Here is a 27,500-nt window from a genome sequence, read left to right as displayed (position 1 = left end):
TTTTGAGTGAGTGCGTCCCCTAAAGTTGAGGCAGATGATGCATGCTCAATCTGGACAAATGATAATTGATAGAGAGAGAGAGAGAGAGAGAGAGAGAGAGAGAGAGAGAGAGAGAGAGAGCGAGAGAAGGTGGGAGGTCCTGTCAGCTTGTGTCTGAGTATGTCGGCTTGGACTGAGGGCTCCGGAGGTCAAGAAACAAGAGGTCTCACACACACACACACACACACACACACACACACATACTGACACTATGCTGCACTTTCTTTCTCAGCCATTCAGGCTTTGTTATGTGAGAGCATTTAGTGCTCAGCAAACCAGCTCCATCAGTAGCAGATCCTTTACTTTTTTTGGACTTCATGAAGCTCTTCCTCACTTAGAGATTCTTCCTATGACAACAGATGTGTAGAATCCGAACTAACCCTTTAAAACACACAATAACACAAAACTAACTGATTTATAACTGATGACAAGGTGAAGAGGTGAATATATTATTTTTTTTATTAATGTAAATATAGCGTACACTTACTGTTTTTTTTCAGTAGGCTTTTTTTTGGTGGCTAAAATACATTTGGCTGTGTTCCACCGTAAACAGCAGTCCATTGCTTAGTTTCCGTGCCCTAACATCGGCACGGTACTACTACTACTACTACTGTAGGTAATGCACTGACTATAGATAAATAACTCCCAACCCCACTTTAAAAAATCCCAACCATGCGTTTTAAAGATAGCAGCAGATAAATGAAAGCTGGCAATATTCTATATTTTACCTATCGTCAATAATCCCACAAAAAAGACCAGAATTGGGAAGGAGAAGGAATATTGCTAAATGCTCGAATTGTGTACCGGTGCTCAAAGTCACTCCATACTGAATTATGACATAAAATAAGTTGCTATAGTAGTGTTTTAATTATACTGTATAATTATAACACTCCTATAGCAACTTATTTCTGCAGTATCTAGCTATCTAAAATGTTCTTAGTTTCTTCCCGAGATAACTGATTTCTTTAAGAGTAAGTTCCCATTGAGACTACTCTCTCTACTGCGTGTATATGTGTGAGAGAGAGAATGTATTGGGTGCAAACACCCGATCCATCCTTCTCTTCCTCTCCTCACTTAGTTTTACAGAAACACAAAATGAAGCCTTGTGTCCTTTAGATGATCCTCTTTTGATTTAATGCTGAGGCGCAGCAGGAGAACCTGTTGAAAAATCACTTTCCTGGATTTAGTTTTGGACAATAAAACACTGTCCACACGTAATTAAAAAAAACCTGCACGGTCCTTTTCTACAAGTCGTTAACCTCTGGTGATACTTTTTAGGAATTGAGCCATAAAGCTCAGAGTTTTTAATGGGCACAAATCAAATATAGTCCTACGTTAATTTAATTAAGGCTTGCCACCAAAATGTCCGGCCTTGGTCCAAATATTTGAGAGGAGCAATACTTTTTCCCCCTCCTCCAAGTTGATTAAAATATGTGATATTTCACATTAGTTTAGTTTTTATGGGCAGTGAGGTAATTCATTGTCAGTAAATGGCTTGTCAGAGTGCTCTCTGAGTGATGTAATGCTATGAAGTCTATCGTTTGAATTGCCCCTACGCCTATTAGAGAAAATCGACTTCTGGGCCCATTATTTGATTATCTTGCAGGAAGTTTGGAGATTGAGAAGGCCATTGGCATCATGTTATTGGAAGGGATCATATTTTTCATTTTTACAAGTGGGCTGATAGTAGTATACTGCTTTGAAATGTATGACTGAAAGGGCCACATGTCCTTGGAATATTTGTTTTAGAAATAACACAACAAACACACTGCTATTAATAATGATATCAGTATCAGATTTTTTAAAACATATATATTTATATAATTAAGCTTTTACTTTCGCCATATGCTACAGCATGCAAACACCTCCCTTCCGACTCATTTGTACCCCTTTAATTAAAACATGTCAGGTTCCCATTTGCTGTAAAAGCACTTAAACACGTTCCTTAGGTCCCGTATCAAGGTAGGACCTAATACCTGGGCCTAATTAACACGCATTTAAAAATACTCATGATGCAAATTACCGTTAACATCAGAACAGGGGTGCAGGGGGGTAAACGACAAGATGAGATAATTCGACTAATGCATATTTATCTCATGCTAATTGGCGTGCACGGCTAAAGAAAAGCGTGCACTTAATTAATTGACATGGAGGGGGGTGGAAATGAATTGGAGGCACTCAATCTGGAGAGAGCGAGACAACAACAGGGAGAGGAGAGGAGAGGGGGGGATGGAGACTCCGAAAGAGGCAAAAACAAGTTAAGTTAAACCATTTTGAGGAGTATCTTTTTCATTTTTTTTTCTAAATAAATTACTCCTTTTGGATGTGTCATTTTTATCAGTGAAAAAAAAAAATACACATAAAATTGAAATCTAACAGCATCTAACAGATTTTTCCAAATCTCAAAACGCTAAAAACAAATCATGATTAGGAATTATGAATACACTAGGATTATATGGCAATATTCCCATAAGACTACTAACAATAAATATATAATAAATATAATATAATATCACTATTAAGGACCATCTACACAGTGCAAATCTCTATAGGAATGTCATAGTAATAAAACACAACAAACTACAATAAGGACAACAAAGAAAGGAATATTATACTATATATTAAAGATAGCTCACATATTTAGGTTTGTACATCCCAGATTTGATTAACTTGATAGGAACACCTTGTGGCAAGGCAATGGCTGAAATGATTTTGGGCTAATTTGGCATTAAAAGCATTGATTGTGTATTTTTCTAACAAGTGGGACATGGTGGATTTCCTAAACTGGCCCTTAACGTCTCTCCTAGTTAGTCACTCTGTGTGTCCCTAATGCCAGATTTCAGAGTGGTTTTGTTAACAAAATAGCTGTGTCTGTCCAGCTCGCCCCGTGTAATTTGGTTTGTGTAGTTGGCCCTATGTTATAGGGGCCCTCGCACGCACGCACACACACACACATACACACACACACACACACACACGCGCAAACACACACACCCTCCCTCTCTGTATCTCTCATTCATTTGTGTACGGTCTTCCCTCTTTTTTAAGGAGAGTGATAGGACGCAGGACCTTTCACGCCTGCCTCCCTCTTCTCCTCCCTTCCTCCCCTCTCTGCTCCGCCTGCTTTGGAGGCACCAGAATTAAAACCGAAATGTTTTTGAAAACACACACACACACACACACAACACTCATCCATTTCAAGCCACAGATGGTCTGTTGAATGGAGCGGGGGTTCCCTTGTTGTGCATGTGTGTATAAATGTGGGAGTTTACCCTCACTTTAGCCTCCTCCTCCTCCTTCTGTGCCCAGGCAGCCGTTTTGCTCCTTCGTTTCTTTCTCTCTTTGTGCCTCCCAACTTTCTCTTTTGGAAACGTCTTTTGTGTCAAACCCACGGCCACTGACTAACTCTGCCTTCTGCTCATCTCCCCCCATTTTAACCTCACACATCCTGCGCTGGGTGTGTGTGTGTGTGTGTGTGTGTGTGTGTGTGTGTGTGTGTGTGTGTATGTATGTATATGTGTGTGTTTCAGAGATAGAGACCATTACTAATGCAAATATAGACCCAATGATAGTAATCCTGCAATGCATCTTTAGAACGATGCCATACAAAGTACACAATCACAATAAGGTAACTTTTTGTACCATTAGACACAATATAGGAATATTACATTAGGATGTGTCGAAGGGGGAAGTGAAGAAGATCATTTCTAACTAAGAAGAACTATATTGGCAATCACTTCAGCAGCTGTTTATCCTTTATGTTGCAAGATATGCCATATACAACAGCATCATGCAAGAAATCATATTTGCATTAAGCTTAGATAATGTGTATACTGAAATTTGAAATTATCTGTACGTTTGCGTGTATAATGTGTGTGTAAGGGGTTATCATACAGTGGCACAATGTTCTCATTGTATTTTCATTTCAAGGCCCGTGGAGAATCTGGCATTAAAGCAAACACATGCTCACTCAAATTAGTCAGGGTAACACTCCGATAAAGAAGGAACAAAATCATTGCTACTGTGTGTCAAATTATTAAATTGACCACCTGTTTCTCACACACACTGGCACATAGACACTCCTGGTCACTCCCATAACATGTATGATTTTTCTGCGTATATTAATACTCTTAGTGGCAGCAGAGCGAGCAGCTGTCTTAGTTGGTGGTCCCAGTTATGTGTTGAATTTTACTCATACGTAAAATGAAACCCAATCATATTTGGCGTGCTATTCCTCGTATCGCATTGTTTTATAGCGTCATTTAAAGTGTCTGCATTCTTTTTGGACATGGGAGGGGTAAGGTTTCATTGACTCATGCGGCTGCTTCCGACTTTTTAGCGGTGCATATTTTAAGGGCCACTTGTAACGGAGCTAAAGGGGAAGAGCATGGACACTATGGCAAAGAGGGTGTCATTGCTTTTCTCTGTCTGTCTGACTAATTTATCTTTGCTCTCTGGCCGCACATCCTTTCCTCTGCTCTCCCTAGGTGGCTCTGGTAATAAACACACTAGCTGTCTGTCTGTCTTGCCGTCTTGGCAGGTTCAGGCCTACTTAACCAGGCGAAACCGCTGCTCTTTTCTAAGTCCCTTTGAATGCCTCCCTTTGTCGGCGACACGCTACCATGTTAATGTCATGTACCGTAGAAATTGCTGTGGCTATGGCTATTAGCTGCGCCGCTAAAGTACAGAGAGTGACGGTGAGAGAAAGAGCAAGAGAGGCTGCCACAAAACCCAGCCGGCTTCAAATGCAGACCATAATTGCATTGCTGTGAAGAGGGTTAGCCCTATTTCTCTCTCTCTCTCTCTCTCTCTCTCTCTCTCTCTCTCTCTCTCTCTCCCCCCCCCCTTCTCGTTTCTCCATATCTTTACTCGACACCCCCCACCTCTGTCTTCCTCTCTTTCTCTCCCTTTTTGTGTGTGCGATTTGTCCCTTAAGCCGGCGTAACGTCTCGGCCGAGGCCACAGAATGTGGAGAGCAAATTGGAGGCAGAGCGTGAACAATGGAACATGCATCGCTGCTGGGGCATTCTTCTCCTTTACTGGGAACTGTGGGAGGGGTAGAGAGAGAGAAAGTCATTTTGTAAGGAAACTCCAGTGCTATAGACATCCAGATGTAGACAAGTGTGCAACAAAGGGTCTTGATACTGGATATACACCAGCTAATAATAAAGTGTATAGTTTTGACTTATTACTGACTTACTTTACTTATTTTAGGGATGTTATTGGATTGAAAATACAATTTTCTTTTGGAAGGATGAGAGTAAAATATGCATGACATAGAGGAAACCAACAGTAAGCACAGGATTAAAAAAAAGTCTGGGGCAGTAAGTGGCAAAACCAGGGGTACGGATTTCAAAGTTAGGACATCATTATTTAAGTTCTATGTCGCCTGTCGTTCTATCGCCTCTTTTGTTCCCCTGAGGGGTATTCAGCCCAAGATAAGTTATGGGCCACAGAACTCAGATCAGTGTTTTTTGTATGGACGTCATATGAATGTTTGTATGTAAGTTTCATTCCTCTGAAGTCAGATCACAGGGTGGGGGAGAACAACTGACAGTATGAGATGAGAAGAAATAAGATGACAGGGTAGAGAACAAAAATATGGAATATGTACATTGAGGTAAGCTGTCAAGAACAAAATGACCGCAGGGAAGCGAAAACCAGAACAGAGCTGAGGTGGCACAAAGTCGACAAATTGCAGGACCCTAAAAAAAGACCAGAGCAGGACAGAAGAAAGGACAGGACAAGACCACACAGGACAGGGTAGACCAGAAACCACATAATATTACCTTCAGCAGTCAACATTTCTTAGCTTGACTTCAGCTGTACCTTCGCACTGAGGCCTTTGAAGCCAAAGACTCAAAAGCGGACAGAAGCAAAAAGCAGAAAAAAGCAGCAAATGAGAAAAGAAGTCAAACACAGCACACAGAGGCGGAGAGCAGCAGAACAGCTTGTCTTCGGTGGTGAATAACAGTGTGTATCGTTCACATTGAGTCAACAGATTAGCGACAGAGGAAGCTCAGCTATTCCTGGCCTCCCTCGTTTGATGTTTCGGGAGGCCTAATTAGATTTTTTACCTCCTATTGTTTCAGCACTGTGTGCCCCTAATCCACTTTAAAGTGGAGACAGCTTTCATCCTTTCCCTTTCTCTCATTCACTCACTGTTGCTGCTTCGCTTTCTTTTGTCACTCTCTTCTCTTCCACCGGTGCTTTGAACATTCCGCAACATTAGCGGACTAAGTTGTCCGAACTGTTTAAACTTTTAATATTTACAAGCAACATTTTACTTTTTATTTTAACAGGAGTGAGTGTTATCACACTACCATTAATACATCTTAAGTCTGCCGTTTGTTAAAATTAGATACATTGTAAATAAACAGGTTGTTAGCAAAGAAAATATTAGCTCGACATTAGCATAAGATGCTACTTTGTTTACAACCACGTAGGCTCCAACTGACCCTACCTGAGCTGCAAGCAGCGTTAGATGAATTATGATTTCAAAATATTTACAATAACTTTCAAGACCCCATCACCATATAAAATCCAAAACATTTTAGCCAGCAAGCTAACGCTAACAACTTTAGCTTTTAGTTCACAGACACCATGCTTCTGTCTTCATAACATTATTTTAATCTTTAAGTGCATGTTTGTGCTCCACATCAAGTACCACAATGGAAATGAGGATGCCTCGCTGCCTTGATGTTGACAAAAAGTGCCATAGCATCTGCAGCTTATTTGTCATTCCTTCATGTTTTTTCTGCTTTTGCTTTTGTCCTGTTCACTTTTCTATATGACGTCATACATCTCTTTCATCTCATACTGTATATCAAGTGCTAAGAAAAAAAGAACAAATTGTATCAAGCCCTGTGTTTCTGTCAGTCTAACTTCCCCAGAATTGAAGTGCTCCAACAGTTCTTGATCGTAATAAAAGCCTTTGGGGTTGGAGGGGTTTTCGTTTTGGCCTTAAAGCGCTCCCCTCCACCAAGCCACCCCATCCCATTCTCTGCTGCAGGCTGTATTAACCCTGAAGAAAAGCCTGTGGAGAAGCACAAGAATGGTTCGAGAAAAGAAGAGGTGGATGTTGTCACCACAGAGAGACCCCCCCACCCCCCACCCCTTCCCCTCCTTTTTTCCCCCTCAGTGAAGACAGCGAAATGACCAGCCCCTTGGCTCGGTGACTGCGCTCAGCTTGCTATAAGGGAGCTTAATGCACCCAACCCTCCACCCCATTGTCAGCCCCCCAAGCTACCCCTTAAAAAGGGGTAGTTCCCCCCACCAACACACACATACACATTAGCAATGCACACACACACACACACACACACACACACACACACACACACACACACACACACACACACACACACACACACACACACACAAAACACCAGCCTTGAAAAGACACACATCAACTCCTTTTGTGTTGGCTTCTTCTCCAAACCATTGACTGACTGACTGACTCACTGCTCTGCTGCTGCATTTACACCCTCCTCCATAACCTCTACACCATCCCTCCAGCCTTTCTCTACATTATCCATCTATCCATCCTTCTCTTTCTCCTCTGCCTGTCCTCTTCCCCTCCCAAAGTGGTTGGAAAGCCCTATTAGAGAGAGGTGGAATAGAAAAAGGGGGTGAATAAAGACAGACAGACTGTCAGTGCATATGCTGGGTGAGGGACTCCACTCCAATATATATTTAAAGAACCATCTGTGATAGTTTTTATTCAAACAAGCAGCATCAATAGAAAGTTAACAGAGCTCCTTTTGTCCCCTCTTCCTGCTTCTTTCTCTTTTCTTTTTGTAATTTCCATTTCTCTTCTCTTGCGCTGTTAATTTAAGAACATATGGGAATGCAATTTCAAAGTGTTGCAAACTGTTGGCTTACTCACTAAAGAAAAAAACATAACCATTTTCAAAATGTAGTGTGTGTGTGTGTGTGTGTGTGTGTGTGTGTGTGTGTGTGTGTGTGTGCTCGTGTGTGATGGATTAGCTCTGTGAGGGGCTCAGCGGTATACTGATATCTTTGCTCAGTGCTCCCAGCATGATACACCAGATACTGGCACGTGCGATCTCACACACACATACAAATACACATATGAGCAAGGATTTGATGTTCAGCAGCGTGCAGACAAACCAGTGGTGAGCTGTCAGTCTCTCTGTGTGTGTGTGTGTGTGTGTGTGTGTGTGTGTGTGTGTGTGTGTGTGTGAAGCCTTGTTCTTAACAGTCCTCTAATCCTTCTAGAGTGGCCCTGATAGGCCTAATGACACACATTGGGACACTACAGGGTGCTGCACCTGTGTGTGTGTGTGTGTGTGTGTGTGTGTGTGTGTGTGTGTGTGTGTGTGTGTGCGCGTGTGCGTGTGTGCGTTTGTCTGTGTGTGTGTGTGTGTGTGTTGGTGCTATTACCACTTGCTGTGACACTTAAACATGATACTTTTTCATCCTTCTCTTGTTTCTTTTCTAATGTTGAAGTCAAGCCTTTCTCCTTACAGCATTAAATGCTATATGATGGCTGTATATTTGAAATTAATTTCTTTCTTTTTTTAAAACGTTATAACCAAAAAAACAATTCTGTAACTTAACTAAGAAAGAGCTGTGTTCATAAATGTCAAATGTGACTTTTTCCGGACACTCCAACACCCACAGAATGGTTCGGCCATCCAATTAAATGTTGCAGTGACCCCGGTTTGGGTCCCTCTCTGGCTGTTGAAACACTTCGGAGAGCAGGGAAGTGTCGGCTCCTGGCACTGCAGAGGCAGCAACATGTTGGTGACTCTGCCGTTCCCAGATGCAGACAAAGAAAGTGGTGTATGTGTGTTTGTGCGTGAAGGGGACATCACCCCACAGAGAGTTGTGCTAGAGTTGTGATCCTCTTCACTCAGCTGGGTTTGGAAATGAGCGTCAATCTTTCACTCAAATATTTTCTTTTTAAAGACATTGTCATGATTCCTCATGGTTAGAATAACTTTTTTGTCACTCAATATGTTTATAAAATTTGACCATTACTTGTTAACATGCCATTTGTTTTTTCGTTTGAAAACATTTCCTTTTTTCTTTTTAGCAACCAATGGAAAGGTACATGGTTTATTTAGCTCGTAAACTAAGAGCTACCTGTTAACTCAAACAGGTGGTTTAACTACTGTCTAGCCCCTGGCTACCAAGCTAATGGCTTCCTGTACAACACACACACACACACAGTTTGACTCAGTGTAAACACGTGTTTTTACCCACAGGAAATGTGTATATCTCCCTCAATGACAGGTCCCAACATATAGCACCAGAGCTTTCAGAGTGTGTGAAATGCAGTGCACTTCTCCCTCTGCTCTCCATACTTTAATGGCCATTTCCTTTCCAATCCAATGCACACAATTCAAACATCACTGAGGTACCAGTGTTGGGGGGATGATGGGAAGAAAGGTAGAAAGGTAGAAAAATGAAAATGTTTCACCATTAGTACTTTGCTGTTTCTGGCTCTTTATCCGTACAGGAAGAACGTTTATTTCTATACGTCAAACGTCCATTTGCCTCTTTCTGAAAAAAATGACATGGAAAGAAAGAAGGAAAAGATAAAACAGTGTGTGTGTGTGTGTGTGTGTGTGTGTGTGTGTGTGTGTGTGTGTGTGTGTGTGTGCGTGTGCGTGTGCGTGTGCGTGTGTGTGTGTGTGTGTGTGTGATGGGAGCAAAGTGAGGTTAGATTATAGGGTCTGGGCTCTGAGAGGGAGGTGCAGGGAGGCTCAGGGGGGTAGCGGCACAGGGACAGCTAGTGACATGATGGGACTCCTAATGGTCATAATTGGCGGTGGATTTGACAGCAACTATATGATAGCTCCACAATACACACAACTCTGAATGTGTAGGTGTGTGTTTCTCTAAGAAAACATTTACACAAAATTGCAGCTACGTTGTTGAACCGCTTGTTTGCAACTGCCGCCTGTTTCTCTTTCTTTGTGTGTGTGTGTGTGTGTGTGTGTGTGTGTGTGTGTGTGTGTGTCAGATATAAATATAGTATAAACATAGTTGAGTTGGCTCCTGACAGGTGTAAAAGGTAGCAGTTAAGCTTGCTCCCCTCCTACCTGTTTTTGCTCTTTTTAATGTTGCTTAAACACACACACACACACACACACACACACACACACACACACCAATGACAATGTTGCCGTTCAAAAAGCAGCAGCTGCCTTTTATTGTGACTTCTTCAAAATGGAAATTAAACCTCCAGCTGCTCATCCATCTATCTATCTATCCATCACAATAGTCTCTATCCATTCGTCACCTATTTCACACATTCACATTTCTATTTTAAGATCACTTATTGATATTTTAGCTGTAAGTTAAGGATGGTTTAGTACTGTGGTTTCTAAAAATCTTTTTTTTCAAAGCAGAGATTTTCGATCTTGATTTATTAAATTGTGTAACTGTCATAGGCCATGAAGACAACAGTGGTATAAATGAAAAAGACATATTGTACAATTATTGCACAACAGTGACACTGGTTTTATCATTTCAAAAGCAGTGAAACGGGTCAGTAGTGATACAAAGAAAGGAGAAGGGAAGCCATCTGATGCATAGTAGTGAGAACATTTACATCTGCTGTCTAATGCACACCTGGAAGACAGGTGCGTAGGAAAATTAGATAATACAAAATACATTTCTAGATACTTTGGTTAAGGATCTACTTTTGTTAGGCCTGACGAAGGTCCATGACTGAAAGGAAACGTTGTTTCTCACCTAAAATGTCCTGGATAGAGAGACACAGTGAGAGAGCCTGGCAATCAAAACAGCAGACGATCTCTTGCACCTGAACGAGCAGCAGCGCTGTGTGTGTGTGTGTGTGTGTGTGTGTGTGTGTGTGTGTGTGTGTGTGTGTGTGTGTGTGTTGTTGTGTGTGTGTGTGTGTGTGTGTGTGTGTGTGTGTGTGTGTGTGTGTGTGTGTGAGCCAAAACGCTCCCTCTGATCTTGGTTCAAAGGCAGCAGGGAAGAGTCTTTTAGCATTCTGGGTCTAGGGGAGAGATGGAGGTAAAAGAAGGAATGGGAAATGACAAAAAAAAGTCAAGGAGAGTGGGAGATAGATGCGGCAAAGATTCCCCAGGGCTGGCAAATCATTCAGAGCACAGATGGATATGTGGGTTCAAAAGCCTCTTTTTGATCAGTGTGTCTTATCTCAAATGTCATCATGTTTTATATGTATATGTTTTTGGCACTTGTAGCAGTTGTTTCACAATCTTGAGATGATGCAAAATTATTGTTGAGAATAATCTTACATGGCAATTCGAGAAAGATACCTTCAGTCAAATCAGTTTTCCAAGATTACAAAAATATTAGAGAATTTCTTGAATTTGATGGGATATCCAGGTCTCGAATCCACAGGTAAGATCCAGGAAGTCTAGAAATGGTGAAATAAAGCCATATTTTATTTGTCTACACCCCAAAACAAGGATTCCTCTTCTGCTAGATCTAAATTTGAAGTGAGCTTTAAAAAGTCTCACAAAAGAGCATTAGTGGAAGAAGAATTGGTGCCATTGAAAGTCAATGGAGATAAGATAAGCTGTGGTACTTGAGACTATTAGAGAGCCAAACACTTGAAAAGTTAAGGCCTAAAGTTCAGAAACAGCGCTGTTACCCCACTGTGCGCGTGTGCGCCTGTGTGTGTGTGTGTGTGTGTGTGTGTGTGTGTGTGTGTGTGTGTGTGTGTGTGTGTGTGTGTGTGTGAGAGAGAGAGAGTGGAAGAGTCTGATGGTCTTAACAGTAAAACTAATAGTGGATGACTGCCCTAGCTGGAGGCTCACTTCTCTGAGAAGTTTCCAGCTGCTTTCAAAAGACACGCACAGCACACGCAGAAAATGTCACACAGACACACACACACACACACACACACACACACTTATCAATATGGACGCACACATTTTTTGGAAAGTCAAACATAAAGCCATAGAAGTTGGATTTAAAAAAAGTTAAAGTAGAACAGGAAAAAAGACAATTTGATGTGGCAGGATGGCGTGATATATCTTTTTTCTCATCGAGTCATCTTAGTTTTCAGAGATCTCTGGGGTTCGTTATGATGGATGGAGTAGAGGGAAAGAGACAGGAGACTCAAGGGAAAACTATTTGGAGAAATTTACGCCTTAGTTTGCTGCAGTTTGTAAAGTATTGCAACATTTTATGGCCCGCTGTCTAAGTCCATTTCCTCTCATTTTATTTCATTTAGGCTTGTAGTTTCTTTATTCATAGTTTATTTTGCAAAGACGCTCACCATCAAATACTGCGGCAGTCATGTCTGTTTAGCTGTCTATGTGTTGTTTGTCTTGGTCATAAAGTTTGAAGCTGTAAAGGTTAAATGCACAGTTGGCCACTAAAACATGCAGACAGTCATTTGGTGTGTGTGTGTGTGTGTGTGTGTGTGTGTGTGTGTGTGTGTGTGTGTGTGTGTGTGTGTGTGTGTGTGTGTGTGTGTGTGTGTGTGTGTGTGTGTGTGTGTGTGTGTGTGTGTGTGTGTGTGTGTGTGTGTGTGTGTGTGTGTGTCTCTGTCCCACCACTAAACAGTAATGGTCAAGGCTTCTGTCTTTGTCTGGCAGGGGGGCTGGACACCAGTCTACTCTTCATTTCCCCTGCGCGCGCACGCACACACACACACACACACACACACACACACACACACACACAGACAGACAGACACACAGACAGACACACGGTTCTGTCTGTTTTTGTGGGTGGAAGGTGTCACGGGTCAGCGGTAAAAGGCCAGGCCTGCTTTTTCATTGGTCGACCCCTACTTCCTACTTCCTGGATGACCCGGCACCATCTGGGGAAGTGATTGGTTGAAAAGAAGAAGCCTCTTGAGTAAGGTTGAGCGGGGTAACCCCTCTGAGGCCTGTCACTCCAATGAGTCGTAGAGAGCCTAGTAATGATCAAACCAGCCTAGTCACGAACATTTTCACCTTCCTGCATTTCAAAGTTTTCAATCTATTTATGGTATATATGGTATTTGGTCGGGGGGGGGTGAATGACATAGAAAATGTTAAAGAAAACTACGTTTAAATAAAAAATAATCAAAATGGAGAAAATTAGGAGGGACAAGATAGGGAAAATAAGGATTGGGGAGAAAGAGAGGGAAAGACAAAACAGGAGAAACAGGAAAGAAAAGGAAATGAGGGCAGAAGAGAGGAGAGAAAATAAGGATATGAGAGGAAGGATAGAAAGAAGGTAAGGAGAGGAGAAAACAGGAGAGGAAAGGAAATGAGAAAAGACGATAGGAGAGGAAGGAGGTAAGGAGAGGAAATGAAATGAGGACAGAAGATGCGAGGAAATGAGGACACGAGAAGAGATGAAATAAAGAGAGGATAGGAAGGAGGACAAGAGAGGAGACCACAAAATATGAAAGGCAATGAGAGAACAGGAATCAAGAGGACATATTTCCTTCATATCTACATATATTCATTTTCCCATTCTGTCATCTATACCAACCTTCCGTCCCTATTTCTTCTCCCTTCATCTATGTATCCTACATTTCCACATGCCTCCTTCCTTCCCTCCTTCCTTTGTCCTCACCTTCCACCCTCTCCCCCTCTCTGTCTTTACACTCCTCTACCTCCTTCCTCTGCCCTTCTCTCCCAGTCTCTCCTGTTTATGAAGGTAAATTTATAGGTCTACCAGGAGCTGTTAGCTAGAGGTGGCCTCCGCTGCTCAAACCACAACAAGGCTTCACCCTCCACATGGAACAGAAACGGCATAGTGGGCATACTGGGTTATTTCCATCACCGCACATTACACATGATGATACACTCACACCTCCCATTATCTACTAATGAGCATCCCTGTTCTCTTCCTGCTTCCCCCTTTGGTTCCTGCCTCGCTCTATCATACTCCTGATGAGTGGCCGGGTGTTTTTGTCTTCTTTTTTTATATTGCTCCATCTAGCATTTGTTTTTTATTGGTCTACAAGGAGCAGTTAGCCAGTGGTGGGCTCCACTTTTTAACCAGCACATGTGTTGTACTGTTTTTCACACACTGCTGTTACAGTCAGCTCACTCACTACATAGTTATATCATTTATGTAGTGTCCTCCCCGCTGTGCATTTGTCTTCTTTTGATAGATACTTTACCGAAATGTTAAACTGGAGCCGGAATTGGTGAAAGATGTCAGAATAAAAGACGTGAGATGATGAAGACTGATACATTTTTAAAGAAATCAGTCCTTAGCTTCTTACACACATACAGAAACCCTCCACTTGACTCACATCATCACGGAGGGTATTGTGTTCCTTCATAACAAAAGGCTGTTCACTCTTTGGTGGTCCGTCTTCCCACATTAGCCAGTCAATTAGCCACAGAATGGAGCAACATAATAGGAAGTAAAGCTGGTCATTCACATACAGGGACACAATTACATATACTTCCGCATATAAACAAACAAGGGGTACATGTTTATGATATTTAGTCTTTGTTTCAGTAAATTAAAATCACTCAGAATTCATATTGATGTTTGTTGTTTTGATCATAACATTCTACTCTAAGTTTATTTCTAACTTATATAAAATATAATAACTAACTTATTCGGCAGAGAAAATGAAGGTGAAGGGTGAAATTATTACCCAAACTGTCCATCGTAAACACCCGTCAAAGTTTACCAACCTAGTCACTATGTGACTTTTCTGTAGTGATGTGGTCATGTTCTCAGATTTCAGCATTTTCTTTGGGGATTTCCAACAGTTATATTATAAGTGATCTAAACAATGCCCAAAATATAAAAATCCAAGTTATACTAAACCAAAAATTATCATTTCATAGCAAGATAAAAAAAAGAAGTTATTTTTACTTAATCCTGAGAATTACTTAACAGTGAATTGGTCTGTTTTTAACTTATGTGGGCGTCTAATGAGCGCCAGCAAAACAAATGAAAAGTGATTAAAGTTTTAATGATCGTCTTTTTTTTTGTCTGGTTTAAAATTTAAATTTTGACATGGGTTTCGTTGTCAGCCACAGACTGTTTCTAACTTTCTTTCCCTTCCTCTCTCTTTTTTTGGTGCCGTATGCTGCCTGTTCCCACCTTCTTCATCTCGTCAACTCAGGTAAGTCAGCTTTATCTCTTTCACACATATTCAAACACTACCTGAAACCACACGATGGTGAGTTCACAGGAGGGAGAGAGCATAGTGACGGAAATGATAAAGGGGGATGGAGAGGGGGCACGGTGGGTTTAGGGGTAAAGTGGGGCTTCAGACTTTTATGAAGTCACTATGAGAAATGGCCTCGACTTGTGTGGCTGGCTGTTAAAACAGTCCCGGGCCATTCAGCAGAGCAGGGTTACAGAGTATCAGTCAGCCACTGCTGAATGGGAAATCAGCTAGCCTCACACTCACCCCTAATGATAATGGCTCTTAGTAGACACACAGCGACTCATTTGACACACACACACACACACACACACACACACACACACATCTCATTCACAGGTTAAGCTCATGTTGTTATTCAGAGTGACTTCACATCAGCGCCTCAGTAGCTCCAATTAATGGATCAGAAACATCAGAGGCTAAGACAAATAAGGGGTCTTGCTGCCTGAGTACATTACTTCGACCACTGAAATGCAAATCACACACAGACACACACAAACACTTTGACTATTTTTGTTTCTTTAAATCATCTAGCTCTCTTTCTCTGCCTGTCTCTCTCTCTCTCTCTCTCTCTCTCTCTCTCTCTCTCTCTCTCTCTCTCTCTCTCTCTATTCTTTATCTCACACACACACACACACACACACACACACACACACACACACACACACACACACAGTGGTTGTAATTCCTCAGGGTGGCGGTAGTCATGTCAGAGGTTTTTACTGATCGCTTGTCGTTGGGACCAAGGTGACATTTCCTCTTACGACCCTAAATGTGAAACATTGTGTGTGTGTGTGTGTGTGTGTGTGTGTGTGTCTTTCTTTAGATAATGAGGGGTCTATATGCAGGGTTGGCAGGGTATTAAATATGTAACAGCAGGTTGAAAATGGTGGACAGAGGTGGCTTGTCAGACACACAAACAGACACACACACTCACAGTTGAGGTGTTGACATGACTTCTTTCTTTCTTTCTTTCTTTCTTTCTTTACTTCTTTCTTTCTTTCTTTCTTTCTTTCTTTCTTTCTTTCTTTCTTTCTTTCTTTCTTTCTTTCTCAGCCCATTCCCTCCCTCTCTGTCTCAATTGTTTTGTCTCCCTCCTCGACAGACAGGTGTTTGGCTGGTTCTGCACAGTAATTAGTCACATAGACACACACGCATACTTGCAGATTTTACGTGTGTCTGGGGGGGTAGAGGGAGTAGAGGGGAAGTAGATGGGCTGGTGATCACCCCACCCCATTCCTCCAGCATGTCCGGAGACACACACACACATAAACCAAAGTCGTTGCCATCTATACCCATCCCTCCCACTGAATTTCTCTCAATTTCAAATCCAGAAAATGCACCTGAGATGTACCTTAAATATGCATTAGTTTTACTACTACATACTTTTCACTGAAATAGCAGCGATCAAACGATATTTCAAGTGATATTTTGAGCTCTCAGCATGACTAGACATGTTCATTCCCATTGGTTTTCCAGCATATGCAAAACTTGGCAGACTGTTATTTGGTTGCTAGGATGACTTCACAGCTATTCCCCAGCTGTGGCCATGCAGGACACACACGCTCACACACACAAAACATGAGCACTACAAGGCAGTTCGTAGCATTCAATAGGAGTTCCCACCCTTTCTTATCCTCAAAAGATGCCCACCATAAAGACCCCAATCTAATGTAGCTCCTTATTTTTTCTTTCTTCTCCTCTCTGTCTCTTTCCCCTTCTCTCTTTCCTTGCCTCCAACCTTTTATCACCTCTGTCTTTATTCTCTCATTTTCTCTTTACATCTGCCAAGATTGATTTCCTTTCTCACTATCTCACGCAGCCCTCTCCTGTGCTCTCCAATACAGTCAGTGTAGCTTGCTAATATGCACACACACACACACACTTATGGTGTAATGGGATTAGAGGGGTCTCCTGAAATATTGAAGAGTTCCAATGCAAATAATGAATAGGCTGGGAAGGTGTGTGTGTGTGTGTGTGTGTGTGTGTGTGTGTGTGTGTGTGTGTGTGTGTGTGTGTGTGTGTGTGTGTGTGTGTGTGTGTGGGTTCACAAGTGTGGGTTCACGATGCAGTTAGCACGGCCTGGAGGCACACACAAGGTTTTAACACTGCTCTTCATCACCCAGCACTCTGTCTGTTCACCCCACAATGACACCCCACTCACATCTGTCTTACAGCAAGAGAAGGGGTGTAACGCCTTTGTGATGTATGCTGTGTGTGTGTGTGTGTGTGTGTGTGTCTGTGTGTATCTTACCAGTGTCTAAGGTTGCTGGCTGAATGGAGGAGAAAATTAGACCTGATATGATAGTCACGCTTCACACTGTCAGTGTGTGTGTGTGTGTGTGTGTGTGTGTGTGTGTGTGTGTGTGTGTGTGTGTGTGTGTGTGTGTGAGAAAGAGTGTGTGATGACAGTCACTGGAGCCAGTAGTACACAAAGACAGCAGAATATCAACAAGCTTTTGATAGTCGGCAGAATGACAAGGCCAAGATATAAGCACTTGAGATACTAAGAAAAAGTTGTATTTGCTGATATGAATTTCTAATTCACCATTTCTCGTTACTGAGATAAAAAGAGTGTCGGTCCAATATGTTTTAGTAGGCGTTTGGATGGAAAATAGCAATGCATTAAAGGACTGGCTTAGCGTTTTGGGAAATACACTTTTTTGCCATTACTTAAATCAGAATATTAATACCATTCTCAAGTTAGTATGCTAAACATGTAGCTGGAACCAACAGGCAAGAAGCTTATCTTAGCATAAAGACTGGAAGCAGGGGTTAGCCGGGTTCGGTCCAATGATAACAAAATCCACCTATCAGCACCTCTTAAGCTCATTAATTAACACCTGTATATTTATGTATGTATGTATATTTGATTATCTGTACAAAACCCGAAGTGTAAAAACAAAAGGTTTGGGGGCTTAAAAGGGTTATGTGCTGGAACTATTTCTTGACTGGGGGCAATGACTTACTGGAGTTTTGACATTGCTAGGCAACTATTGGAGACTTTAAGAAGTCAGCCGGCTCGGACAAGAAATTGCGAAAGGCAGATTTTTTTTACCTTTGCACAGAGCCAGGCAAGCCGTTTCCCACTTAATTCATGCTAAGCTAAGCTAGCCCCCTGACTCAGGCTTTATATTTACCATACAGACGTGTGAGTGGTATCAACTGTCACCTAAGTCTTGGCAAGAAAGCGGATAAAGGGTATTTCCCAAAATGCTGAAGTATTTATATTAAAACACCAAAGGAGCTGTGTCTGTGTGGGCGCGGCCTAACATCACACATACATTTAGCTAGTGTAAGCATTTATCTAGTGTACTTGCACACGCTAGACTGACTTTGCATTGTGGCAAAAGTTGAGTTGTATATACATTGACCAAATTAACAAAAAAAAAACGTTGTTTTACTATGTGCTGTTGTATCTTTTACCTGACCTTTAAGGTCTAATCTTTTACAGCACTAGTGTGCTTTAACGAGTCTTGGTCCCAGGGTGACGCTACATTTTCTCACTTTCAGTCCCAGGATGAAGGAGCTGCAGAAGCTTTGGTCAAGTCCATCGCCATTTCTCTCCGTCCACTTAGATTAGACTGTTGGGAGCAGCTAGAGACACAATCCAGAGCTGGTTTAATGACTTTCTGGCTATTATCAACTTAGTCTTATGTTAAATGAGACAGGAGAATGGATCTGAGCAGTCAGTGGTTAGCCAAATAGACACTGTGTTTGGTTCTCCGGTTGGAGGATGGAGACGCACAGAGCGGAGGATAAAAACAGAGGGAGAGGGAAACAGGGAAATGAAAGCTGGGGAAGTGTCTGAAACCTCATTCTCAAAGACTACATAATATAGAGATGGACAGATATCATCAAAAACAATAAACAAAAGAAAGCTATCCTGACAAGAACATACTTTTATAAAGGCACATTCTAGAATTCACTTACAGCTAAGTTTATTCAATAGGAAACAGAGGCGTATGCCTTTAAGTATATAATACCTGTACACACTATGTAAAAATGAGTCATGTAGTCTTGTGTTGAATGATAAAATGAACATGTTTGTGGCTTAGACACATTGCAGGTGGCAATGTCAAAGTGTCAAATGCCATTGGTTCAAGTGGAATTCTGTATTCTGGATCTAAGCTTTGTTGTGGTTTGCGATGTGTTTCAGCTGCATGTCTGCACGTAGGGTAAGATCAAATAGGGAAAAAAAACCAGGGTAGCAAACATAAAATGTTATGATAATCCTGATGGTGAGTATTTGATACTCAAAAGATATCTTTTGGCGGTGAGGCATCTTGTAACATGATTGTTAATCTTTACTTCCCTTCTCCATCACTGAGGTTGTAGCCAACCACCGCTCAGTAATTGTTATCCCAGTGACTAATTCATTCAAATTCAGTCGTAATCACACCTAACTGTATGAGAGGTCATGACTGACAGGTGTTTGAACCAATAGCGTGCAGGTGTAAATCCCTCTCTTAGGAATAGAGGAGTCCTAATCAAGCCCTTGTAATACACTAGTTCCAGTTAGCTCCCAGGGGCTAATTAGCATTCTAATTACTGATTGCAAATGAGAGCTGCGTTGATTGTGTTCCGCCTGTGAGTGGAGAGCCTCAAGAGAGAGAGAGAGAGAGAGAGAGAGAGAGAGAGAGAGAGACGCACACACACATAAACATACTCACATATGCATCACACACACGTACACACTGTCATACTCAAACACACTGAGTGATCATCGTTAAGAAGCTTATCATGCTCTTGTTCCTCTGCGTATTTTTTAGTCCCCTCTCATCTACGGTGTCTCATTAGGATCATGATGCAGTACATATACACACTGGTGGAACACACGCATACATGTGCAAACACACCTACACACACACATACGGCGATGAACATTAAAGATGGTAATAAAGAAACAAACATAAAACATTATATACTGCCAAAGTGTTGCTGCTGTTCCTACCAATTAACACAGCACTGATTTACTGCTCGAGGGAGAACACAATCGTACAAATCCCAAATGCATCACACACACTAACAAATACAGACTAGAATGTGTCCATGTACGCTTGTGTATTTGTGTGTGTTTGTGAATAGAGAGAGGCAGAGATAGTGTGGGGGGGAGTAGATAAGAGCAAACTCACCAACAGCCAATCATCATGTTATGCTGCTCAGTTAGGTGCTTTAACAAGGCTCCTCTAAGCTGCACTTCAGTCCTGTGTGTGTGTGTGTGTGTGTGTGTGTGTGTGTGTGTGTGTGTGTGTGTGTGTGTGTGTGTGTGTGTGTGTGTGTGTGCTGTGTTTTGATTGCTGCACACAATTGTAGCTACTTGTTTTTCTCCCACTCATGTTGCTTTTCCTGTGTCACCCTCATGCTGACTGAGTTATCTTTAAAGGAGCATTACACTTTTATTCAAATTTTGCCTCCATGTACTTTTGGATGGCTTTTCCTTTATATTCCAAACAATCTGCTATAAGATATACATAAGGGGGGCAAAACTCTAACACACAAAAAAAAATGTAATGCATTTTTTTAATAAGTGTAAAATGCACCAAAGGATGTTTCCAGCAAGAGATCAACCACTCACCAGAGTTACAGTAAACAGGAAGGAATTGCTGTTAGTCACAGTTAATGTTACACAAGCATATCTCGCATTTGTAATGGTCTGTTGCATATTGTTAGTCGGAGATGATTTTCACAAGGTTTTGCATTATATTGTCATGCTATATTCTGACTTAATGTTTATAAATTATTGTTTTTTATTTGCACTTTAAATAGATGCTGTATTTCAGATATGTATCGCTTCACTGATATTTTGAATCAATTCAAGGTAAAAAAAATTATTATGAATGTTGTTTTTTTATCCTGTTATTACCGCTGCAAAGACACCATTTCATAAGAATCATTTAAGAGCTAGTCAATTTGTAATCACACACACACACACACACACACACACACACAGTGTGTCACCCTGGGTATTATCTCGTTGTAGATTGTTCTGACCATATTCTGTATAAAATTGGTGTGGGGGGAAAAAGCAACAGTGAAATTGGAGACTCTCTCACTCTCTCTGCCGGTGTGTGTGATGTGATTGATGCTCGGCAACCAGTGTTTACTCTTGTTGGTCAATTGAAAACCCAGTGTGGCAGGCTGGGAAAGCACAATGGGGAGAGGAGCTAAAGTGGCAGTTTGAGGTGCTGAACACTGACACGGACACAAATAGATAGAAAGCTGTTAGAGAGGAGATGACACGGTGGGAGGGAGGGAGGAAGAGCCAGACACAGACTACACTGAAAGCGAGCATTAGATTTGATTTCAGTAACAGGGAGAAGTAGAAAAATGAAAAGGAAGGGATGGTAAGGAAGGAAAAAGAAAGACAAAGTAATGAAAGATAGTAAATATAAGCTAATAAGAGCCCCCCCCCCCCAACCCATCCAAAGACATAATTGAGTGATGGATGGAAAAAGGCAGATGGTCTAAGTAACAGACAGAAAGAGCTGTAACGAGTTGGGAGAAAGGCAGAGACAGACAGAGAGAGAGAGAATGGACGAGAGAGAGGAGAGTGGGAGGGCTGGAGGAGTGGAGATGCTGGTCATTCCTGTCAGCAGGCCTTTAAATGAAAGGCGACAGTGTGTGTTGGGGAGAAGATTGGAAGGCATTAAGGCCTGGCATGTCCTGTGACACCATAAGAGGCAGAGCGACCTAGAGAGAGAAAGGAAGAGAGAGGCCAATTGAATTCTTCTACCAAGTGCCCACTTGTCCATGTTAAATCGCTCTGTGTGTGTGTGTGTGTGTGTGTGTGTGTGTGTGTGTGTGTGTGTGTGTGTGTGTGTGTGTGTGTGTGTGTGTGCATTCCTACAGTGTATGTGTGTGTGCGTGTGTCTTGATCCCTGTGTGTAGACATGTTTGCATGTGTGTGTCTATGTGTGTGTGTTTGTGTGTGTGTGTGTGTGTGTGTGTGTGTGTGTGTGTGTGTGTGTGCGTGTGTGTGTGTGTGTGTATGTGTGTGTGTGTGTGTAATCCTGAAAGGTGAAATGATTTAGTGAGAACAGAGGAGAGGGAGGATCTATAACTGCCCTCGCCTTTGTTCACCACCAAAGCCTGAGCTTATCGGCTGCACAGATTACTGGTGTATCGATGGCACCTCCTGTGAGCGTGTATTTGGGTCTGTCTCTTTATATAAACAAGACTAAAAAGAAAAGAAAAATATAGACAGATAGGCGTGTTGTGCCCATGTACGTTCTCGGTGGTTACGACTCAAAATGTGACTTTTAGACCAAAAATGAGGCATCACATCGATAATCTTGTAGTTTTAAGTTGTCAGCATTTCAACTTACTTTCTTTTATCTCCCACTGGGAATATGAGATTCAGATGAGAAAATGCCTTACCTTGCATGGCGGTTGGATTCTCGCGATGTCACTAGATCACACGAGAATCCCGGGATCACTTGATCTAGGCAGGCCGTAAGTAATGCGTTTGTGTCTGAACCAGCAGTGGTTTGGACCAATCAGCATCCTTTGTGGAGCTACTAGCAGCTGCAGCTATGGTTTAGGTGTGTGTGTGTGTGTGTGTGTGTGTGTGTGTGTGTGTGTGTGTGTGTGTGTGTGTGTGTGTGTGTGTGTGTGTGTGTGTGTGACGACATGGAGAGGTGAAGTTGGTTGAAGTTAGCCCGTGATAGATGGTGATAGACAGATGGTTCATCCAATCACCTGCCAAGTATGTTTTGAAAGGGCCGATGCCTTTCCAAACAGTTTCCATTTATGGCCTTTCAGATGGTTCAAACCATCTGGTGCGTCAGGTTAAAAAATGTCCGCCTGTCCTCTCGCAAACCAACATTGTCTCTTAACCTGATCCTTTTTCCCCCAAAATCATACTGAACCCGACCCTTGCTTCCCCAAATCTTTCTTAACTTGATCCTTTTTCGCCCGAATGTTTCTGAACTTGACTCTTCTTCGCCTGAATCTTTCTAAATCCTTCTTCCCTCCCAACCAAAATCTTTCTGAACCCACTCCTTTTTTGACAGAATCTTTCTGAACCTGAAACTTCTTCAACCAAATCTTTTTGAACCCGGTTCTTTCTTGAAGCGTTTCTTTTTTAACCTGATCATTCTTAACTCAGATTTTCTTAACTTTATCCAAGCCTGAACCGCCGTGGCATTAATGACCCTGAACATGACTGAAACCCATTTTTAACAATGTCATACATTGCTGCTGCAAGTCAAATTCCTCTTTTTCTAATGTAGACCTTCCTCCACAGCGCTGCGGAGGAGGGTCTAGCTAGTCCACACAGCATTCTGGGATGGGAGAAAAACGTGTTCTGGTTTGTTGGCATTCACAATCGTCTTGGGCAGCGCTAAGCGCCACACGGAGCAACAGCGCCTCTGCAAAATAGCCTCGGGAAGGAACTTGTTTTGGTGGACCATGTGTATGTTCAAAGGTTGTTTTAGTCGTGCAACAGAATACTCAGATTCAACATATAGTCTTCTAGCTAGCTGTCTGGATTTACCCTGCAGAGATCTGAGGAACAGGTTCTGCTTCAGTGGTATAGGAGTGCTATAGTCTTTTTTTTTTATATATGTATTTTGTACAGACTAGGAGTATCTGTACTGTAGGTCTTGGGTACTCTCCTTTGGCATTGATTTAAGAGCACAACTCTGGAAACTGTTTCACCTCTAAGGTCTATAATGTGCAATGGGGTCAAAACAACAATGATGAAAAACTTAAACGCATGGGATGACAGCCAAAAGGACCAGAATCTGTACAGCGGGGACTGTCAGCGCCAGTGCTGCTTCTTCCTTTCTATTCTCCACTTATCTTTTCTATGTAAAAGGTTTCTTCTCTCCTTTTTCTTACCAGGCAGACCTGTCCATTGAAGAATAAGGACAGATATTTGACACATATAATCAAGACATCAACATGTACACATTAGCCAGACTGGCCCTCCTCAAAGCACTCAGCTTTGACGGGCTTTGAGATGCTCATTTCCTTGTTTGACCACAATGAATCCACCTTTGTGTGTGTGTGTGTGTGTGTGTGTGTGTGTGTGTGTGTGTGTGTGTGTGTGAGAAGGAGAGAGAGACTTTGGTAGGGGAGGGGTGCTGTGTGAGAGTGTGTGTTTCTTAATAGAAGGTGGTTAGAGGTGTCACCCTGCACCCATTTTAATGTGCTCCACAATTACAGCTGTCATGGCTTGAAGATAATGTCTCGGGCTGTTTTTTTTCTCCATTTTGCTACAAACACAAAACACACACACAAACACACACACACTAAAGAGGTGAAATATGGTAGACAAGGAACAGGCCCTTGCTCATAAAAAAATGCTCTGTGTGTGTGTGTGTGTGTGTGTGTGTGTGTGTGTGTGTGTGTGTGTGTGTGTGTGTGTGTGTGTGTGTGTGTGTGTGTGTGTAAAAACAGATGCAAGAGGGCTATGTGGGCTATGTCTCTGTGCGTGAATTATTATAGTTTGCATAGATGTATGCTCACATCGGTGTGTGTTTGTGTGTGTATGTGTGTGTGTGTGTGTGTGTGTGTGTGTGTGTGTGTGTGTGTGTGTGTGTGTGTGTGTGTGTGTGTGTGTGTGACAATATTTGCTTTGTTGAACGAGCCCCTAGGTGAGAGTCAGGGTGGTTGTAGCATTCCTCATGCAGCAGTAGAGGTGCTCCATTGACGTAAAAACACTGTAACAGCTGCACACTTTAAGACCTGCTCCAAGACCTATTTTCTGTAAATAGCTGGTAAATATGTCCTGCAACGATGTGACATGCTTGCATGCAATATCATTGACTACTGCAGTTCCCTCTGTCTCATTTACACTTTTGGCAGCATAGTTTTTTGAAAGATATTCAGAAAAATACTGAAGGACTGGACACAAAATGTCTTATGTCTCCAGGGGCAGCTGAAAAAGGTATTCATAGGGAATCACACATTTTGCAGGAATCAAAGAATCACAATTTGCTGTCGAATGACAAATGGCACACACCCATGAACCATACTGTGTGATAAAACTACCCATATGATCGGAAAATGTAATACATGATCTTTTCTTGCAAGATTATCATTAAAATGTTTCGATCAAATGCCCTTCACACCCACACAGGTTGATTCTGCTCTTTCTGGCCAGTCAGAGTTCGGCTTAGGTGAGAGGTGGAGCTACGATGGGAGTTATGTTGGGTCACTAAAATGCATGAACTAATGGGAATGTTACAGGTGTAACAAAACAAAGAGGAGAGTGAGGGAGTTGTCAGTCAAGCCCACACCGGCAACAGCTCCTCTGTGTCTACCAGGTCTGCATTGGCCATTTGATATGTTAATGCACATATCAATTGTTGGCATATAATACCCAACATTGTAAAATTCTACACTTTGTGTTTTTCCTAAAATGGTAAAACAAAACTCATATATACACTAATCCAGTGCAGCACTATACTTAGTTATAGATTTCATCAAATTGTTCTTCTGTTGTACTGTATTTACAAGCAAGACAATATAAAACATAGGTAGTTTCTTTCTTTCTTTCTTTCTTTCTTTCTTTCTTTCTTTCATAGAAATTATCCAGATTACCCACATGAATATGGCTGTTAAATGGTATGTAGTATTGACTGCACCTCTTCAATAGCTGACCTCGCTGTCATAAGCAAGGTAACCCCAGGCTTTCAGTGCTCTTTGTATACCCCTCTCTCTCTCTCTGCCTGACTCTATTACCGTGTACCTCTCTCTACCCTGTCTTTGAGTGCTCCATAGATTGGTAACATGACCTCCAATTCTCCCGAGACAAATATGTGCACATGGATAAAAATGAGACATACGACAAGAAGAAGGGGGGAAAAAAGCCCAAACGTCTGTAGAAGAATCGACTCGGTGGTGTTTTAATGTCACGCATTTAAGGCGATGATGGGAGATTACACAACATGGTGCACGCACACACACATTCACACACAGACACACTCATACACAGTCATACACACATTTGGCTTTGGGGTGTGTGAAATCAAATCTCTCCAAATCTCTATTCGGGTGTCACGGAGCTGAAGACGCAAACACAGATGATCACTACTCGCACATACACACGCGCACATTACATGCATGCACGCTTACACATATGCAAACACATACATTTTACACACACACACACACACACACATACACGTCCATGCAGATGCACACATGGAGGGGTAACCCTGGTAGATTTATCAGTGGAGGTCTGCAGCACAGTGGCTGCCTTTCTCATTTCATAGGCCACCGGGGCAGAACAGGCATGGGCTTGTTCAAATCCAACCCAGCAAGACCAACACATACATACACACACACACACACACACACACACACACACACACACACACACACACACACACACACACACACACACACACACACACACGCATGCATACACACTTTCTGTTTAGCGGCTTAACAGATGCCAGCTAGAATCGGTGGAGAGGAGAGGGGAAGGGAGGGATAGAAGAGGGGAGACAGAGACGAGCTGGTGGGAAGGAAGAAGGTAAAAAGGAGAAAGAAAAAATGATAGAGTACTTCTAAAGAGACAGACAAAGAGAGGGAAAGGATGATCGACACAGACCAACAGGTGCAGAAAGAGAGAGAGAGAGAGAGAGAGAGAGAGAGAGAGAGAGAGAGAGAGACAGAGAGAGAGAGAGAGAGAGAGAGAGAGATATTCATGCAGGTTTTTCACGACAAATACAGACATATCATGTACATGGACAGCTGGATGAGTGGTTTATTCTGCCCTTGTTGAAACACACACACACAAAATCTAAGTAAGCTAAGAGAGGAAAACCGAGCGAAAGGCAACTGCACCGTGTCCGAGACATTGTGTGTGTGCCTGTAGTGTGTGTGTTTGCACATTCTCAATGAAGAAAATCTGTGTTTTCAGAGTGCAGCACTGTAAGACCGAAATTTAATTGGATTCTTTGGAAATGATGCAGGCTTATTGGTGTAATGGCTTGCTCATGGTGCGGTTGGAGTGAGTCCCCGTAACAATACCTAGTGCCTCGTTAGCCACACACACCCACACACACACACACACACACACACACGCTAAAGAGAGTGTGTAACAAACGCAGCAGACCATGGGTGGGTTTGAAGCTTTGCTGAAGGGCCCTATAAGCTGAAAATGGTTGCTGTCTGCGACAAGGGCTTGGTGGGAGGACAAATGAGGACACATGCACACACAAATGCACACATTGGTTAATTTAAGACACCTTTATTTTTCTCCGATATTTCTGTGCAAATTGTACTTTATCAAGTTAAAATGCTTTGTGAACTAAAGTACAGCCAAGCCCTTTAGCAAACACTGACGTTCCACAAAGAATTTAGCCTTTGGATGATTCTTGATCTCCGTTCCCAT

The 27,500-nt window shown here is 42.1% G+C and overlaps 1 protein-coding gene across 16 annotated transcripts in view; it reads left to right on the top strand.

The window, feature by feature from the left end:
- rnf220a (ring finger protein 220a) overlaps positions 1-27,500 on the top strand; it is a 173,841-nt gene that overhangs the window by 41,995 nt on the left and 104,346 nt on the right. For 10 of the 16 annotated variants that reach the window (XM_078264764.1, XM_078264766.1, XM_078264761.1 and 7 more), the window contains exon 3: positions 15,104-15,160. The exons of the other annotated variants lie outside the window; for them this stretch is intronic. In XM_078264764.1, the coding sequence (XP_078120890.1) occupies positions 15,104-15,160 (57 nt within the window). The remainder of the gene's footprint in view (positions 1-15,103; positions 15,161-27,500) is intronic. 16 annotated transcript variants of the gene reach the window in all.

The sequence above is a fragment of the Sander vitreus genome, chromosome 12 (assembly GCF_031162955.1).
Source record: "Sander vitreus isolate 19-12246 chromosome 12, sanVit1, whole genome shotgun sequence".
Lineage (NCBI taxonomy): Eukaryota > Metazoa > Chordata > Actinopteri > Perciformes > Percidae > Sander > Sander vitreus.
This window is presented reverse-complemented; position numbering and strand designations above follow the sequence as displayed.